Source organism: Rhinolophus sinicus, linkage group LG01 (genome assembly GCF_036562045.2).
Source record: "Rhinolophus sinicus isolate RSC01 linkage group LG01, ASM3656204v1, whole genome shotgun sequence".
NCBI lineage: Eukaryota > Metazoa > Chordata > Mammalia > Chiroptera > Rhinolophidae > Rhinolophus > Rhinolophus sinicus.
Genome location: NC_133751.1, coordinates 50,260,659 through 50,278,955, shown reverse-complemented (window position 1 = coordinate 50,278,955; position 18,297 = coordinate 50,260,659). Strand labels below are relative to the sequence as shown.

The window sequence follows — 18,297 nt, the reverse complement described above, 5'->3', positions numbered from 1 at the left end:
CTGGGTGGCTCAACCAAAGGATATTTATTTCTCATAGTTCTGGAGACTGGAAAGTCCCACAGTGAGATACACCCTGCTTTTTATTATTATTATTGTAGTAGGAACATGTAACATGAGATCTACCCTGTTAAAAGTTTTTTAAATGCACAACATGGTATTGTCAACTATAGGCATAATGGCCTACAGCAGATCTCTAGAAATTATTCATCTTGCATAACTAAAGCTATACCAATTGAACAACAATTCCCCTTCTCTGCCTCACCCCAGCCCCTGGCAATCAGCACTCAACAATCTGTTCCCATAGAATATTACTCAGCCTCAAAAAAAAAGAGGGAAATTCTACCCTATGCAACAACATGGATAAACCTGAAGGACATTATGCCAAGTGAAATAAGCCAGACACAGAAGGACAAATACTGCATGATTCCACTTATATGAGGTATCTAAAATAGTCAAACTCATTAAAAAAAAAAAAAACTATACCCTGCTTTTGCACTGCACCTTTACTGACTTCATGGGGGGAGGGGGATTGGTGTTTTCTCTTCAACTAAATGGAAGCCCTTGGGGTAGAAGACCATTGTATTCTTCCACTTTTCCTCCATACAAGGCAGGTCTTGTGGGAGCTTATTTGCTTGACTGAATGGGATCTGGGCAGCTGTCTGCACACCGGATGGATGGGCCACACAAAGAAAAGACTGAGAGCAGCTGTGACATGTGAAAAACTACTTATGACCCAGAGCTTTGAAATAAGCTGAGTCCAATATTACATCACAGCTCCTTCTCTTGTTCTGAAAAATACCAGTGACCCAGATTGTGTCTGCTGGCCAAAACGAAGAAGTCCCAGAACTCATGATACCCATCATGTCTAAATTTCAGCTCCCAAATCATGATGCTAAAATACTATATCAAGGGAGCTCCATGAAAATCACCCCGCTTACCCTAGCAGTCTTTAGATCGGCTGTTGATGAAAAACACCCCTCACCACCAGCTATCCAGACATCTGTCTGTCAGCATCTTGAGAAGGAAAATTAGAGCTTAAAGAAAACTTAGGGGATTTAGAGTGCTGCTGGTAAACAAAGCTAGACCCAAACTCCATGGCTATCGCATACTTTCTGCACTATCCAGAGCAACTCACATAAACTCCTTTCTTTCAATTATTAAATTTATTGGGGTAATATCGGTTAATAACATTATGTAAATTTTTATGTACAACCTTACAACATCTGTGCGAAGAGGGTAAAGGGGGTCAAATACAAGGTGACGTAAGTAGACTAGACTTCGGGTGGTAAGCACACAAACTCTTTGAACCCCAGTGTCCTCATGAAAGATAAGGATTGGTAACCCCACCTCACAAGGTTGTCATAAAGATCAAATGAAGTAAGATATGCACGGCCTTAGAAAGTAAAAGTATTTAATAAATAGCAATGCAACAGCTTTTATCTCAGGCTAAGCCCCATCAGGTGATCTGAGACTGTCTGGTTAAAGTGGTCAGCACAGCTATGGCTATGCACAGGATGTAGTTTTCCTCGCCCCAACCTGCACAGAAGTTTCCTAAGGAAGCCACTGAGCCTTTTTATCCCATTATCTCCTCCCTCAGGCCCACTGAGCACAGCAGGGGTTCAGCTGAGTCTCAAGAAACCTGTTTACACTTAAAGTCCAAATTGACATCAGTTAAAGGCAGACATTGAGCTATATGTGGTTTTCCTGTTGAATCTCATAACACCTGGCATATATATACCTAAATATATCTGCTGAAACTTCACAGTATGAGACCGTTCTCTATAAAAAGCCTCCTCGCTTCTCAATAAGAAAACCACAGCTCCCTCCTCATCTGTGGTTTCCTCACAACACAGATGCACAAAAGGTCATGTGTTCTGTGGTGGGGTGCGGGTGGAGGTGGGGTAGGGGGGCTGAACCAACTGGAGCCCAGCCAGCCACCCTCAGAAGACAGTTGCTGTCAGGAGTTCTCCATTTGAGAAGAGAATGAACTGCTCCAAGGCAGAAATTACCAAATTTACTCTTCCCTCAGTGACTTCTGGGTGCCAGCTGCTCTCTGTGTGCAGTGGTGGGGACTCAGTTTGCTCATTCACAGAAACATACACAAAATAGCTGGAATAACCAACCAGAGCAAAAGATAGAGAAGACAGACTGTCAGCTTCCTAGGATATCAAGATGAGAAAGGGGAATGAGACAAATTTGTCAGCCAGAATTCAGTATCACAAGAGGCATGGTCATGGAGCTGCCCATGACAAAAACGTTAAAGGAACAGCCCACAGGCATGGCGCCACTTATGGAAGGAAAGGAAAGAGGGACAGCGTGCCTGAGGAGCACCAGAAAAGCCATTCTTGAAGGTGGACAGTGTACCCTGGGAAGATGGCCACACCCACTCAGCCCTGGCAGAGGGAACACTGCAATTTGGAAGTGTAAGGCGAAAATGCCGTACTCAGTGAAAACTATGCATTGCCTACAGCACACCCTTTCTCTTTACCAGGTTCTGATTCTACGGAAGCTGTTATACGACTCTTTGTAAATTGTAGCGAAGTATAGTTTACTCAATCTTGCCAGATAATATCAAATGACTTCCCTCTTCCTCCTGCCCACCTCATGGAAACAAGTTTCACTTCTTTATTCAGAATTCATGCTGTTTTGACTTTACCCCTGAACCAGTGGGAACATCTGCCTGGTTCTCTCATATGAATAAAAGACAGTCCTTAACACACGTTCATTTTTTATATGAGAATCACGATCTCACTTTTATCCTAAAAAGGCCCCTTTAACAGAAGTCTTACCTCCCTTCTGTTGAGCACCTCCCAAGTGGCCCCCAAGCTGGATGACCGTCCCTTCTGGGAAACAACAGGCCCATCTGCCTGAGATTTGGGAGGAACGGTGATTTCTCAACGGTCGCAGGCAGGCCTTTAAGCTTCAGTGGTAACTATTGCCACCATTTATAGGGCACTTGCTGCATACCAACCTCTGAAGAAGTGCTCCACGCTTAGTAATCTCATTTGATCCTACAAAGACCCTGCCTGCTAACTTTTCTTATTCCCCTTTCACAAATAATGGAACTGAGGGTCAGAAAGGTGAAACAACTTGCTCTAGTCCATCATGTACGAAGTGCTGAGGGAGGAACTTGATCAAAGTCAAATTTCCAGACAACCTGACCTTGGCTTTAAATAAAGTTCCAGAACCTTTGCAGGAGTGAGATTTAGTTCTTTACTAAACTTGGAGACATGCCAAAGAGCAGGTAGCTTCCCCAATCCGAGAGGATTTTCAGAGCTCCCCCATGTTCCCTCTCTTTATTGCTGCTGCTTACTGACCTGCAGATTATACCATCCCTGATCAAACAGAGCTTGATTTCTCTCTGAATTCGTGCTCTCCCACCTCAGCATGGCCAGCATGGCCTGGAAATCCTACTCTACTCTACTGGCTTACTCCCTCCTCCACTCTCCCCAAAAACAACTTCAAACCTTCTTGGCTTAAACTCCTCTACTAAAACCTCTTCTACTCAGCCTCCCTCCCACATGGCCTTGCGTACCACTTTGCAGAGAAAACTGAAGCCTTTTCATGCTTTCACTATACACTACCCCTAGCTACCCCCCTCCCATCCTTCTTCCTTTTGACTTCGCCCTGCTGAGGTTAATCCTCCCCTTCACTTACTTATGATCTCCTTGTTAGTATATTTAGCTTCTCCCTCTATCAACTGGTTTCTCCTTGTTAATTTTCTTTTTATTGTGGCAAAATATATATAAAATGGACTATTTCACCAATTTTAAGTGTATGGCTCAGTGGCATTAAATGTATTCACACTGTTGTACAGCCATCAGCACCACTCAATCTCCAGAACTTTTCCATTTTCCCAAACTGAAACTCTGTGCCTATTAAACAATAATTCCTCCCTCCCCCAGGCCCTAAAAAACACCAACCTACTTTCTGTTTCTATGAATTGACCACTCCAAGTACTTCACATAAGTGGAATCATACAGTATTTGCCCTTTGTGATTGTCTTTGCATTGACTTTTAAACACGCTCAACTCTCTTCAATCTAAAAAGTGACAGCAACAAAATCTGGCCCTGCAATAGTCAAATCTCTACAGCGATTGCCCTCTTTCTCTCCTGCCCTTCAGAGCCAGACTTCTTGAAAGAACGATCTACATTTTTCTTCCCCAGTCACTTCAATCTGGCTTCTGGCTTCAACAGTCTCCCAAACAGCGATTGCTAAGGTCACCAGTGGCCTCCATTTTGTTAAAGAGAGAACAATGCTTTTCAATCTTCATGTTAGCTTCTGCTGTTTTCATTATCCAAAGCCCCTGCATAGGACGTCTCCTCTATTCTCTCTACACTCTCTCTCTAGTGCTTTTATTTAGTGCTACTGTTTCACTGACAGGCAGATACAGACGATTCACAAATTCTCATCTCCAGCCTAGACTTTTCCATTGAACTCCAATGCCATTTGTACAGCTGCCTACTTGACATCTCTTCGCAGATATAGGAAAAGCAGCTCAGATCGACCACATCCAGAACGATATTTTTGATCTCTACCTGCTTCTCTGAACCTAGCCCCTCACAACCCAAAACATCTTCAAGTACTTCCAGTCTCAGTGACTTCTAGCCAGCCCATGTTATAAGCCCAGTTATACCTGTGGCCCCCCTTTCTTCACCTCTCACACTCAATCCAACACGAAAGTCTATTGACTGCACATACCAAATAGCTCTAAAACCCAGTCTTTTCTCATATTCACCTTTATTTCTACTCTGGTGCAACTACCAGCATTTCTTATCGAGAATCCTCCAAAGCTTCCAAACTGTATTTCTCCTTCCACTGCAGGGCTTCTGATCAGATGGATGTTTGCAAAACACAAGTCTGGTCATGCCACAGAGAAGGAAACTTAATGTGGCCCCATGGCTTGCTCCTTCCTATTTTCAGTCTTATCTCGCACCATACGTCCCCTCCCCCACATACACTCATTTCTTCCTAGGTCCTTGTGCCTCTGCTCCTTTCCACACAGGGCCTTACCCACACTGTTGCCTCTTCTTGAAAAACTTATCCCACCCTTTGGCCTTCTCCTTCTCCTCCTACACAGCTAAGTATCCCCTCCTCACTTTTTCTGAGTTCCCTGACTAGGGAAACTTTCCTTCTTATGGGCTCTGGTAGCATCCTGACTCTCCTTCGTGGTTCTCTGTCACAACTTTAAATTTCTTTGTATGATTATTTGATTGTATCTGTATCTGTTGGCAACACAAGAATAGGGCTGAGTCTGTTTTCCTTACCACTGTGTCCTCCACACCTATCTCAGTGTCTGCACACGTAAATATTGGAGAAGCTAACATGTCCTGACATAATGTGCCAGGTACTTAGTGCATTGCATGTATTTTCTCACTTATTCTTCAAAACAACCCTATCTGCACAGAAGAAATTTTACCTGAGAGTTCATAAGACGAATGGTGGTTTTTGTGCCCACGTCCTGTTGGAAGTTGGCTGTTGGTGCCCTATTAAACCTTAGGACTGCGTCATGATCATCTGTAAACCACAAGAAAACAGAAAAGAGGTGATGAGTACCCGCCATATGCAGAAAGAAAGATCTGGAGGGAGAGAGAGGAGGAGCAAAGGGAGGGGCAAGAGCACAATACTTCCCAATCTTCATCCTATCATGGTATACAGGAAGAAAGTATCACGTTTGTATGGTGCAATTGGGTAAAATTCATAGACAAATGACTACCTGTCTGCCTGGCCACTGCAAAGGGCTAAAGAGGTCTATATCATAGCGTTCCTGAAATCCATACAATAACACCAGTCTGTCTCGCCACAGCACAAAAGTGAACAGGGCTAGTGGAATTACTATTGAGGTTTTCAAGGGAGGAAAACCTAAATACTCTCTTGCTATTACCAGTAGGTCACAGTCTATCCCTATCAGAAAAATGAAGACACTGCCATAAGCTTGGTCTAACCCACAAGTACAAAGAACCCCGTAGCACTATGAAAAGCTTGCCGTGCTCAGCAGATGGGAGGGATTCACTGTGGCACCCAACACCACTCCCTAAGTGTTCCATTCAGGAACCAGAAGCCCAGGAACGGTCACAAACCTGATGGTGGTAGAGATAGGACAGAAGGTCATAGAACTAAACTAAACCCCATATTTTCTATTTAAAAAGAAAAGCTCTTTGTCAGAAACAAATGTCCTAAATCCAGCCAAGATCAAACAGAACGTCTTAAAATATCTCCTCACTCCCTGGCTCTAGTTCCCTATTCTTCCAGCTGTTTAAGCAGAGTTTGGATGACTTTGACCGGCGTTTGACAGGAGAAATTGACCAGCATTCCTCAATTCGATAGGGGAGGGAACTTATGACTTTTAGGGTCCATCCCAACCCTAAGCCTCTGTGATCCTATGACAGTTTATCCCAAGTTTACTTGATCAAGCAAGTTTGGGGGTTCACCACTGAAATCTTCACAGATTTGGAGGTCAGCCCAATCCCCCATGGTTCTATTTCTCTCCATGTGGGTTTATTTTGGGTGGTTTTTCATCTACAAAGGTGGCATCAGGAAGCGGGGGGGAGGGAGTGGGCATTTGGCTCAATACAAGACAATCTGAAAGGGGAATACCAACAGAATTAAGGGATGAAAGCCTCCCTCTTTAGTTTAATTCTAGCATATAAACTAAAGTTCAGGAATCTAGACATCTCACTCACAAAAACAACCCTCTCCTCAATCCTATGACAAAATCTTACCAAAAGCATTTGAAAGTTACATGACATATATGTAGTCTAAACTTTATCAGCTTATAGGGCAGGTACACTGAATTGCAAATAAGGCAGGAGGTACATCTTTACACAGCTCAGATTACAACAATTTTTCTAGAATCAGTCACTGATTTCAAAAGTGACTGGTAGTAATCATACTAGAAACACAGATCCATCAAAAATTTCACTAAGTCTACTTTGCTATTTCACATGTGAATAAATGATTAATCTGCAGATCCCATTACGAAATAATGACAAGCTCAAATGGAGTATTAATTGACAGCTGAATAAAGGACTATTTAAAAAGTTGCATGTAGAATTTAAGGAAATCAACAAGGAATGGATCAACACCTCAAGATTGGCTAAAGCAAGGAGCCATTACCACCCCTCTAGCTAATGTGGCAAGAAAAGCAGAGACCCTAAGCTGAAGATGGCTGGCTACCTGTCAGGAACTGTGGCCTCTCTTTCCTTCTTCCCTCTGATTTCTAGACCTGAAGGGGAAAAGGAGAGAGCAAGACTGAAAAAGAGAGAGGGGTGCTTAAAAGGGGCTGAGACTTTCAGTCAAGGGCAAGAAGCAGCCTGTGGTTACTCTTCCAGGAGAGACCCAGAAGGACAGATACCCTGACCTCATTCTCCTTCTTTTTCTCAGTTTCATACCAGTGCTTCTATTGCCCAGTCTCAAATAAAAGCTAAAGGGCAAGGAAGCCCAGCTGACACAGTCCCAAATTTCAATTTCTCAGGACACAGAGTCAAGATAAAAAAGAATAGAGTGGATTTAGAAGGGCAAGAGGAAAATACTTAGCACAGGAGGCTGAGAATAGGTCTTCAGAGTCGACTATAAGAAAGGAGAATGTTTTTGTTAATTCAGCAGATATTGATTAAGCACTTCCTCTCTGCCGGGCCTAGTTCTAGATGTTGTAGACAATGGTGGTGAGAAAGAAAAACAAGGTCCTTACCCTCAGAGAGCTTTCAATCTAATACTAGGAGAGAAACAATAAAGAAGCACAACAACCTACAGTCAAGATAATTACTGACTGTGATTAATATTATAACATATATAAACCGAGTTGTGTCATAGAGACACTGCAGGACCTCCTTCACATACAGTGATGACTCAAGGAAGACCTCTAAGCTGAGACCCAAAGGGTGGCCAGGCATGGGAAGGGCCTGGGGAAGTACATTTCAGCCAGAGGACACAAGTCAATGACAGGGGACCCCAAGGAGAATAAGGATTTGGCTGGAGACAAGTGAGTAAGAGGAATAATAAAATACGCAGGTAAAGAGGTTGGAGGAACCAGATCACGCAGGCTGTGGAGTCTAGGTATCAAGTTTGGATTTGATTTGAAGGGAAAAGAAAGATCAATCACATCACAGAAGAAAACTTTAAAACAGGCCACTAAATTAGGCTCATAAAGAAAGGCAACAGGATCCTTGTTTGCCAAATTGCCCTTTTCTATTGAAGGGCATAAGATCTTTCAAACTCAAATGGGCCTCCAGGAAATCACCAGGAGAAATCCACAGCTACCAGGATCCCAGTAAACAAGGCTTGCAAAATGGAAGGCTATAGAAAACGGGACACCATTTTCCTTTAACTTGAGAGAGCAGAAAAAGATGCAAATTAGAAAAGAAATAACGCACCACTATATGTATATGACATAACTGCATGCCTAGGAGAGTCAATAGAATCGGCTCATTAGTAAATTCATAAATATATCAAAATCCGCTGCCACCATGTATAGTAACTCTAAATAGCTGGAAATTATGATGAACAAAATTTCATCACAATTCGGACCAAACGTTTTTTGTATTTTCAAATTAGCTTAATGAATCATGTAACCAACCATTTGTGGAAGACTACATTCTGATTCTGGTTAGAGAAGCTAGATAATATAGGTCAGTGTTGTCAAACTATGGCCCACAGGCCAAATCTGACCTGTCCCCACTTTCTGTAAAGTTTCATTGGAACATAGCCAGGCCCATTCATTTACTACTGCCTATGGCTGCTTTTACATTATAACAGTGGAGTCGAGTAGTTGTGAGAGATACTGTATGGTTTCAAAACCAAAAAACATTTACTCTTTGGTCCTTTATAGGAAAAGTTTGCTGACCCTTGACATAAACTGTCATGCTCTCTGAGCTCCTCAATCCAAGAGTATCTTCTCAGTCCTTACTCCGCCCAAGAACTCCATCTGCCCAAACTCCATCCCTGTTTGCCTTCCATTGCATGGTCCCCTCCTGGTTCTCCTCCAGCCATTCTCACTGGCCTTTCTGATTTGTTTTTTACATGTCCCTGTTCTTTCCATGTTGTTTAAATGTAAACTTTTCTCTAGGTTTTCTAATCAGCCCTCCTTTCTGGGCTACAAACAACTCCTAAATCTGATCACTCACACTGACCCTTCTCTAGAAGCAAATACCCAACTGCATAGATATCTATCCAGGAAAATCTGCAAACACTTCAGACTCAGCACATCCAAGATGGAACCTATCTTCTCCAGAAGAATGATACAGCTGGCTCCTGGGCTAGAAACTCTGGCTCTTGTCTCTTAATCAAGATCATTTCTAGTTAGACACCAAGTTCTATGTCTTCTACCTCTTGATGACACTCAAATCAGACATGTTCTTTCCACCACCACTGCTCAGACAGGCCTGGCCCAGCTCACCTGGATGTGGTAATATTCCCTGATAAAAGGGAAATGATGTAGCAGTCCCCATAGAGAAGGGAACTCAGAGAAGTGAGAAATCTGTCCAAACACACATGATCCCATCATTCACTTGATCAAAGCCTCCTAGGGCTCTCCGTAGCTAAAAGAATGAAACCCAAAGTCCTTATTGTGACTGTCAACACTCTGAGAGCTGAGCCCTGGCCACCTTCCTGGCCTCATTCCTCAGCCCTCTGTACCCTGTGCGAACCCACATCCCATCAAGCAGGATTATCTGTGATGCCCAAACGCACTCTGCACTTCTTCCTATGCAGCCGTTGCTTCTTGCTTTTGCCTGAACACTGAATACTCTTCTTCTTTCCTCTAGTAGAGCAAGGAAACAAGAATATCAAGGGATGTTTTTTAACCTGACAAGGGATATATCATAACAAGTTTTATTATAAAGTTATAATCACTATGAGGCACAAGAGCAGAAGGGCTAAGAATGGGGGCCTTTGAGTCAATGACCAGCTTTCGAGCCCAGTCTGCTGTCAACCAGTTGTGTAAACTCTTTAAGCCTCAACACTTAGCTTATCAGTAAAATGGGAATAATCGTACCTACCTCCCAGGATTACTGAGAGTATGAAAAGAGTGAGCAAGGCATGTTAGGCACACAGCAGGCACACAGTAAGTGTCACTCCTATTGGTTATAACATTTTAAAAATCTGCTATTATTTGAAATGAAAATTCAAACAAATCTAAGATACTTTACATGTATATGTATCAATAATAATTGAAAATGACTGATCCTACTATTGGCTGGTTTGTGGGACAGCTAGAGACACAGTACATTATTACAATCCCTCTGGTAAACAATTTTGCAATGGTTAAAGAAAGAGTCATAGAAGTTATCTTACTTTGGTCTTCTAGCCCCATTCCTGAGATTATTTCCCCTTGGGAAGGCATGAGTGGTCATTTAAGTTATCTACACCAAAACCTTGTCAGCAGTACTATTTGTAAGAGCAAACAATTTAAAACCATCTGATATGTTCAATACTTGGGAACAGGCTGGACAAATTCCAGGTATAGTGGGAAGGCTATGAGCCTGGAATACTGCCTGATGCTCACAGGCCTTCAACAAAAGGCTTTTCCTTTCCCTTCCCTCTTTGCAGTCTGAGTTCCTGTGTAGTATTATTGATAAATCCATGAATGAATAAAATAAATGAATGACTCTCATAAAATATTTGTTAGACTAAATGCCCAGAGGAAATATCCTACAAAAGGTAGAACATTTGAAGACTAACATGCAATTTTTGTTATAGCTCCAGATCAAAGTCCTTCCATGGAAATATATATTTAAAATTGTAACTGAAGTCTACAGAAAACGATTATTTTAATTAATGTTTGATTAAATCACTCTAAACTTTTATGGAGTACATAAAAATAAAGATTATTGTTCTGATTCATGGAAGTATCAGGCTCTGACTTAAACTTCAACACAATCACAGCCAGGCAGACAATAACTTGACGTGATGAAGAAGATCAGCTACCCCCTGGAATATTCTAAACATCACCATTATAGAGCAAAAATGGGGAGGAAAGAAAAAAAATTAGTTCCATTATGGATGAACAAAACCCAATCACATGTACGTTCTAGAAAACGAAGTCCAAAAAATAACGAAAAAACAAAAGTATAAAATGGGGCTGGTTAACTTGGCAGCTTTTATTAATAAGTGCTGCCTATTTGGGGAGGTACAAAGTGTGATCTCACCACTTCTTTCTGCTCTGGAGAATCCAATTTGGATCCACTTTTCTTCTTTTGAGAGCCTGTGCTTGGTTTCAGACCATTTTTCCTGGCAGTCATATGCAAGAAATAAAAAAGGAGACATATGACCTCACCTGCTTCAGCACCTTCCAGAGCCTGACAGAGAGCAAGGCTGCCTGTGCTTTGCTTTCTTTAGGCTGACTCATTAAACAATAATGGAAAACATTCTCTCAAAATAGGGGAACTAAAGAGACTGAAGCAAACCTGCAACTGTGCTGTACACATGTTTACAAGGATGGATAGACTTTCTATCTTTATTAACTATGAAGTATTTCAAGAAAAAGCATATTGATGTATGTCAACCGGTGACTTTTTTACCTTTCTTGGGGTAACAAACCCCTCTTAAAACCGACTGAAAGCTAGAGACTTTCTCTCTGGAAAAATGATCAGACACACATACACACCTAATCACGGGTATTTTTGCATGCAAATTTAGGGATTCATGAACACCCTAAAGCTGATCCAATTAAGTATTCAAATTAAGTAGAGGAAAAAAATCCAGATATGTGACATGATGAGGTTAAAGAAAAAAGCCCAGTAGACATGTTTTAGGGGTTTTTTTTTTGTTTTTTTTTTCTGAAAGTAAAATCAAGCCATTCTATTCCACAAACTAGTGTGGTCATGGGAGTCCTGGTGCCCTCAGCAACATTTTATGGGTGTTGTCGTCATTGGCTGACATCCGTCACAAATGTGTTTTTTTAATTCTAAAATGTCCATAGAATCACTCTTTATTTTGCTATGTGGGCATCACCTATACCACTACCACCTTCTGCTTTATCAAAATCTGAGACCTGGACAAAACCTTGGACTATCTTTTTTGACTCCATCATCTCCCAGATACAAATACTCTGACCCACACAGGCTCTTAGAGAACACTGCCCCAGGAAACAGGAGACCTGGGATCTGGGCTGGCTTTGCCTTTCCAAGGTGAGAGGCTGCCTAAGCTATGCCCCATCTACTCAGGGCCTCCTTTCTCTCTCACCTGCAAAGTGAGGGGCTGGACAACATCACTTCTCAGGTCCCTTGCTACTCCAACATGCCAGGATTTTGCATCTGAAGGCTCATCTAACTCAGCACTTTTGCACCTTATAAGTTTTATTTGTTATTTTGTGACATGTTAGAAAAAATAGAAAACAAAGCAGATAAAATAAAATACTAAAATTACCCATAACAAGGAAGTCTTAGCAATAGCAATCAGACAAGAAAAAAGAAATAAAAGGCATCCAATTCGGAAAACAAAAAGTAAAACTTATTATTTGCAGAAGACATAATACTGTATACAGAGAACCCTAAAGATTCCACCAAAAAACTATTAGAACTGGTAAATAAATTCAGTAAAGCAACAGGATACAAAATCAATATTCAGAAAGTGGTTGTGTTTTTATACACCAATAATGAACTATCAGAAAGAGAAATTAAGAACACAATCCCACTTACAATTGCATCAAATAGAGTAAAATACCTACGAATACATTTAACCAAGGAGGTTAAAGACCTGTACTCAGCAAAACATACGATACTGAAGAAAGAAACTGAAGAAGATACAAATAAATGGAAGCATATACCATGCCCATGGATAGGAAGAAGTAATGTCATTAAAATGTCCATACTACGCAAAACAATCTATAGATTCAATGTAATCCGCAATACCAATGGCACTTTTCACAGAACTAGAACAAATAATCTTAAAATTTATATGGAACCACAAAAGACCCTGAATAGCCACAGCAATCTTAAGAAAGAAGAACAAAATTGAAGGCATCATGCTACCTGATATCAAACTGTACTACAATACTATAGTAATCAAAACAGCATGGTGCTGGCATAAAAGCAGACACATATATCAATGAAACAGAATAGAGAGCCCTGAAATAAACCCATGCCTATATGGTAATTTAATATATGACAAAGTAGGCAAAAACATACAGTGGGGTAAAGACCGTCTATTCAATAATCGGTGTTGGGAAAACTGGAGAGAAGATACAAGCAAAAAAAATGAAACTGGGCCACATTCTTATACCATATACAATAATAAACTCAAAATGGATTCAAGACTTAAATGTAAAACCTGAAACCATGAAACTCCTAGAAGAAAACATAGGCAATAAACTCTCTTAGTAATATTTTTTTCTGATCTATCTCCACAGGCAAAGGAAATAAAAGAAAAATAAACAAATGGAATTACATCAAACTAAAAAGTTTTTGCACAGCAAAGGAAACCACCAACAAAACAAAAAGACAGCCTACTTAATGGGAGAAGATATTCACCAATGAAACATCTGATAAGGGGTTAATATCCAAATTTATAAGGAATTCATACAACTCAACACCAGAAAAAAAAAAAATCCAATTAAGGAATGGGCAGAGGATCTGTATAGACATTTCTCCAAAGAGGACATACACATGGCCAATAGACATATGAAAGGATGCTCAACATCACTAATCACCAGAGAAACGCACATTAAAACTGCAATGAGATATCACCCCATACCTGTCAGAATGTCTATCATCAATAAATCAACAAACAACAAGCTGGCCAGGATGCAGAGAAAAGGGAACCCTCGTGCACTATTGATGGGATTGCAAAATGGTGCAGCCACTATGGAAAATGGTTTGGAGGTTCCTCAAAAAACTTGAAAGTAGAAATACTTTATGACCCAGCAATTCCACTTCTGGGTATTTACCTGAAGACACCCAAAACACTAATTTGAAAAGATATATGCACACCTATGTTCATTGCAGCACCATTTACAATAGCTAAGATATAGAAGTAACCCAAGTGCCCACCAATAGACAATTGGATAAAGAAGAGGTGGTACCTATACACAATGGAATATTAATGAGCCATAAAAAGACTGAAATCTTATTATTTGCAACAATATGGATGGACCTAGAGGGTATTATGCTAAGTGAAATAAGTCAGACAGAGAAAGACAAATACCATACGATCTCACTTATATGTGGAATCTAAATAACAAAAATAAATGAACAAACAAAACAGAAGTTAGCAGAGTGGGCTCAGGTCAGGGTTTTTCAATTGTCCTTGAGCCAGAGTTGACATGGGGCCAGCTCAAAGGATAGGGATACGGTCTTCCAGCATCTTTATCAGTTAGAATAGCTTTATTTTTATCTGTTTTAAATATCTGTGTTATACTTGAAGATTTCATTTAAAAACAGAAACAGACTCATAGATACAGAGAACAAACTGATTGTTGCCAGAGGGGAAGGAGGTTGGGGAACCAGGTGAAAAATCTGAAGGGATTAAGAAACACAAATTGGCAGTTACAAAATAGCTATGGGGATGTAAAGTACGGCATAGAGAATATAGTCAGTAATGTTGCAACAACTATGTATGATACCAGGTTGGTATCAGACTAATTGAGGGAATCACTGTATAAATTATACAATGTCTAAGCACTATGCTGTATATCTGAAACTCATATAAAATAATATTGAATGAACTATAACTAACAAAAATTAAAAATTAAAAAATTAAAAATTCTGCTCTAATTCATGTTTTTCAAACAGGAAAGCTGAAAATTACACAGGTAGTTTAGGCCAAAAGAAATAACATGCAAATTTCAGGACTTGAAGATAAAGCAAAGATCTGAGCCTCAATTATTTTTAAATGTTAATTATAGTGTTTTGTTTCTTTGTATCACTAGAACTCTCTTTTCAAACGAAATCTTCAGTAGAACAGCACTATTTAAAACAGATAAAAATAAAACTATTCTAATTGATCAAAGATGCTGGGAGACTGTAGCTCCATCCTTTGAGCTGGCCCTGTGGCAAGTCTGGCTCATGGACAATTGAAAAACACTGTCCTGCGCCCACTCTGCTAGTCCACGGAGACACACCACAGTCTCCAGTGCTATCTGTATGCCCAGGTACTCCAAATGAGCACTACCTGTACAGATAACAGTCTCAACACCCCAGAACCCACCTATTTCTTGGCCCAGTTTAGAGGACTTCAGAGATCCTGCTGATGAGACAACAGCACACCTGCCCCATGGCCCAGCCTTTGTCGTAATGTTCTCCGTGGGCAGGTACCCCTCCCATTCAGAGGTGTTGAAGGGAAAATCTGTGGCCTCTACCATGGATACATTCACTTGGTCCCGGAGGCGGCAGAGCAGAGCCTCTGCACTGAACTTGACACCAGGTCCTGGTCCCGTATAGGACACTTTGTACTTGTTCATGCTCAGATAATTCTTCCAGATCTTCTGCAGCCTGGGGGTAAGGTTTTTGGAAGTGCTGTCCTTATTCCACACCTGGAAGAAGGCCTCTGGCTTGGTCTTGACTGCGACCTTGGAATTGCTGAGGGCCTTGCTGCTCCTGTGTAAGTCCTGGGTGCTGTTTGAAGGTAGAGACCGGGAACCAGATGCCACAGAAAGTTTCTCCAGACTCCTCAGCACCTGGAATGCCTTGGTTTGCAATTTAAGGGAATCACAGTAATTCCCTTTCTTCTTCTCCTTCCAGACACAGACGGCTGCAAATAGGAGAAAGACCAGAACACAGCAGCTGAATTTTTTCTTCAAGTTGGTGAGAATCATAATGAAAGATGCATTCAAGGGAGCCACTCTGTTCTGAGCAGGAAAACAAGCCTAAAAAAAGTAAGACAAGGCAAAAAAAAAAAAAGAAAAAAAAAGATGTAAAGAAAATCTACAAGTCTAATTGGCAAGAGGTGGATTTAGAGTGATGAGACTCAAATTCCATCACAGGTCTACCATCCACCAGGTCTGCAAGTCTCAATAAAAATCACCCTCAGTTTGGGCTTTGAATGTAGAGAACAGTCCTCAGACACTCTCTTCCTCTCTGTATTCTCCACTATTTCTTTTTACACCTTTTTATTCCTTTTCTTGGTCTAGCTCCCCAACTGTACTCTGTGCATCTTGAGGTCAGGAATCACATCTTATGCATCATTTTGGTTCCTAGAGCCTCATACTGTTAAATGAAGGCATGCACACTTGAAAAACTAGAAGAAAAGAAGAGCAGGCTAACTGGTCGACATCATAAGAACCAAACTCCCTAAAAATCCTGGGGCCCAGCATCCTTTCAAAATTGCCAGAAAGAGACCTCTCGCCATAGACAATGTCATGGCTTTGTGATGCCTCTCTCTACGGGCTGTGGTGTTGGACTCCTACATGGGAAGAGCAAGGGTTAGTTTCACAACATAACCTCACTAGCCATGAAGTTCTTATAATCTCCATCTAATAGATGAGCCACCTGAGGCTCTGAGAGGTCTTAACCTAGGATCACAGAACTGAGTAAATGGTAGCATGGTAGTTCAAAGCCAAGTACACCTGATTCCATAATCCATGCCCTTTTTATTACATCCCATACAGAACTGCTGAAAGTTCTGGGAAATGGATTTCACTAAGCAAATAGAGCCTGAATAGTCCCCCTTTATGTCTGGGTAAAGACCTACTTTGTTTTCCCACAATTTATTGTGTACTGAATGGGAAATGAAAACACTTTGAACTCAAACAATGTCTTTATCTTTTGGAAAACATTAAATTCTTTCCTAAATAACTGGGTTTATTTACTGTAATGCATGTAAGCAATCAGCCTCAGGGTTATGCTAACCCACTAGGGATCTGTAGTCCCTTCCCATAGAGCGTGCTTCTAAGGACGTCACGTATAAGGTAGTAGGAGTACTGGACGAGGTAGTCACGAAGCCAGGTTCTCATCCCCATTCTCGGTGACCTTAAGCAAGTCACTTAACCTCTCTGCACCTAAGTTTCTATAGAGAAATCATCTCTTCCCTGTCCCATTCACAGAGTGCTGGGAGGACCGAACAAGGATGGTGTCGTCGGACTTTGAGTGAGGTAAATGTAAAGGCACAGGAGGTGTTCTGAGCAGAGACCAGAGAGCAAGCAGCCCCTCAAGTAAGGGTCATGTAGAGGTGGGACAGTGAACAATGGCAGAGTGGGGGAGCACTGGCCATGACTCATCAACCTGGGCTTCGAGACTCTTTAAGAGACATCCAGACCATTCTTGGAATCCACTGGCAGTACTAACCAAACAGTGCTTCCCACCACCCTAGACCGCAGGAACCAATGGCTCTGCGGAGGACGGATTCCTGCCATGGGATGCTGAAGTTTTGAAAGTCATGAAATGTACACAGAGGGATAATTCAAACATAAGATCAAGAAATAAGAGACAGGGCTTGTTGCATCATCAGAAAACTAAGGAACTCAATTTTCTCAGACATCCAACACAGCTAATCATATGATTATGACAGCTGAAGAACTAGAGAAGGGAAAGTAGCATTTAAGAAACACCTACTGTATATACGGTAGGTACTTTACATGCAATATCTCATTTAATTTTTACAATAACACTATGGGATAGATATTAAATACCTCATTTGAGGAAATGAAGAAACCGAGGCTTAGCAAGTTTCCAGGGCTTCTATGAAGTCAATAACTAATGAGTGCTAGAACCAGGATCCCAACTCATGTTTTTCTAACTCTAAAAGTTAATTACACTAAAAGGACAGGCATCTATGATAAAGGACAGTGAAGTCAGTGTTGACCAAACGGGACTCAGAAATCAGGGTCACTAGAGAGTCAACTCAATCTGCCAGACAATTAGAGAAAAACCATCTTCACCATCAGAGCTACAGCAGCCATTACCCATGTACACAGTTTATCACTCAGGCAGCCCTTTCACAGTATTAGGTCTGTGAAGCCCAGGATAACCCTGTGAGATAAGCAGAGTAAATTGTATTGGCTGCATTTATAGCTAAAGAAACTGAGGTTTTATCAATGTAAATAAATTTCAAAGTTGCATGAGTGACTTGGAAATGGTAGAGTTGGGACTTAACTTTCTGTGGATGAGTGAAACGAAACAGGAGGTAGGGAGGTAGAACCCGATTCACTGTCTAAAGAGCTGAAGCTCAAAGGGAGCAGATGGTCAGCTTCCTGCCAGCACTCACTCTCCAAGGTTGAGTTTCCCAGGAAAGAAGAGTTTGGCCAAACAGCCAGGCACAACACAGAGCTGCAACTTTAAGACAGCCTCACCCTTTACGGCCTGAGCCCCACCACAGCCGCAGGGCACTTGTCTGAATCCTCATATCAGGGCTCCTAACTCTCTTGA

The 18,297-nt window shown here is 41.3% G+C and overlaps 1 protein-coding gene across 11 annotated transcripts in view; it reads right to left on the bottom strand.

Moving 5' to 3' along the window:
* Positions 1-18,297, bottom strand: part of ST6GAL1 (ST6 beta-galactoside alpha-2,6-sialyltransferase 1) — a 133,182-nt gene that overhangs the window by 13,894 nt on the left and 100,991 nt on the right. For 10 of the 11 annotated variants that reach the window (XM_019752122.2, XM_019752120.2, XM_074329231.1 and 7 more), the window contains 2 exons: positions 15,143-15,800; positions 5,421-5,518 (listed from right to left, as the gene is read on the bottom strand). In XM_019752122.2, coding sequence (XP_019607681.1) covers positions 5,421-5,518; positions 15,143-15,749 — 705 coding nt within the window. In that variant the 5' untranslated portion in view covers positions 15,750-15,800. The remainder of the gene's footprint in view (positions 1-5,420; positions 5,519-15,142; positions 15,801-18,297) is intronic. The other variant, XM_074329232.1, reaches the window with a different exon arrangement.